Source organism: Salminus brasiliensis, chromosome 13 (genome assembly GCF_030463535.1).
Source record: "Salminus brasiliensis chromosome 13, fSalBra1.hap2, whole genome shotgun sequence".
Lineage (NCBI taxonomy): Eukaryota > Metazoa > Chordata > Actinopteri > Characiformes > Bryconidae > Salminus > Salminus brasiliensis.
The window spans coordinates 509,331-511,128 of NC_132890.1; the positions used below are offsets into that span (position 1 = coordinate 509,331).

The following is a 1,798-nucleotide window of genomic DNA, read 5'->3' on the forward strand; positions in this document are numbered from 1 at the left end:
AACCCCAGTGACTCACACAGTGTTTCTGCACTAATCCCTTGTCCTGCGTGTAACTAAACAGGGGTTTAATGGAGTACCACACACACACACACACACGCTCGTCCTCTGAGAGTCTGGGGGCTGTAGACACCCCTTCAGCTCTCCACAGGAGGGCGGGAATGATGCTGAGCCTCAGTCAGAGAGAGATGAGGAGATAAGCCTGTTTTGAACACAGAGGAAGTCTTCGAACAGAGAGGAGAAGACTGAGACAATCAGACTGAGCCACGATCTCACAGCTCCAGCTCCAGGCCACAGAACACACACTGATGCATCCCTACATCCCTACAGTGAACACACTAACACACCCTCTCGACTCAAAGTACAGGGATATAAAGCCATATCTCAACATGCATAAGCACAAATACATGCAAATTTACACAAATGAGTCACAGCCTGTGATGATTAAGAACATAAATCAGACGCAGTCTGGAGGTGGTGTTAGAAAACTGCAGGAGCTGCATTTATGCTCCACTACCACCATACAGCACAGTTTAACCTCTGGAGTCTACGAAGGTTCATCAAGGTCACAATATCGTTTTTTGAGAAGCTGACCAGTCGGACACTCTGAAACCCGTCTTCTGCCTCTTGCCGCTTATAAACTGTTTTATTCTGCTTTAGTGAAGATAAGACTCTGGTAAACCTGAACTATCCGTCCACATGAGTACAGCTGTGACATGAAGAATGTCTGAAATCTCACCTCAGTTTTTCAGGTTGGGGTCGGAGTATCTCATCACACAGTGCTCTAGAGTCACATGACGTCTCAACATAGAGAGAGCTGAGACTGTTGTGAACATTTCGATATGAAACTTATGGATATTATCTGATATGTAAGGGCCTGTAAAAGCAAATCTTTATTAGAGCATTATTATTTCACTCTAAAATACCGAACTTACACATAACACCATATTTGTGTTTCAGACTTGGAAATTGTATTATGTTTCAATTTAAAGGGGAAATGATGCTGTCTTCTAAAACAAATAAATAAATAAAGTAAAATAATTTTTTTATCTTCTAGATTTAAAAAGGGGAAAAGGGTAGTCTCGCGTATGTCAGTGCAGTAAGAACAGCTGATCTGACACTTGTTTTACTCTCCTGCAGCCGTGGTGAAGAACCCCTCCAACAACCTCTGGATCCTCGCTGCTGTTTTGGCTCCAATTGGGGTCGTGACCATCATCATCATCATCATCACTGCTGTCCTGTGTCGCAAGAACAAGAGTGACTTCAAGACCGATGCCATCGGCAACCTGAATCCACGAGTGAAGGTAAACACTGTCAAAGGACTCCTGAGGTTCTTTGAGTGATGCTATAGAAGGTTCTATAAAGAACCCTATTTATAAAGATCTAGAGTGTACAGAACCTTTCAGTTGGTAGGGAACCTTTATAATGACGTCTTTAACCCGTACAGTAAATCTCCATAAGAAATCCAACGAGGTTCTATGGAGTGAGTGAGTGAGTGAGTGGGGTGAGTGAGTGAGTGAGTGAGTGAGTGGGTGAGTGAGTGAGTGAGTGGGTGAGTGGGTGAGTGAGTGAGTGAGTGGTGAGTGAGTGAGTGAGTGGTGAGTGGGTGAGTGAGTGAGTGAGTGGGTGAGTGAGTGAGTGAGTGAGTGAGTGGGTGAGTGAGTGAGTGAGTGGGTGAGTGAGTGAGTGGGTGAGTGAGTGGGTGAGTGGGTGAGTGAGTGAGTGGGTGAGTGAGTGAGTGAGTGAGTGAGTGGGTGAGTGGGTGAGTGAGTGGGTGAGTGAGTGAGTGAGTGGGTGGGTA

The 1,798-nt window shown here is 45.3% G+C and overlaps 1 protein-coding gene across 1 annotated transcript in view; it reads left to right on the forward strand.

Moving 5' to 3' along the window:
* The window catches only part of kiaa1549lb (KIAA1549-like b), a 70,170-nt gene that overhangs the window by 38,102 nt on the left and 30,270 nt on the right, over window positions 1-1,798 (forward strand). The window contains 1 exon segment of the mRNA XM_072695209.1: window positions 1,138-1,301. Within this exon segment, the coding sequence (XP_072551310.1) occupies window positions 1,138-1,301 (164 nt within the window).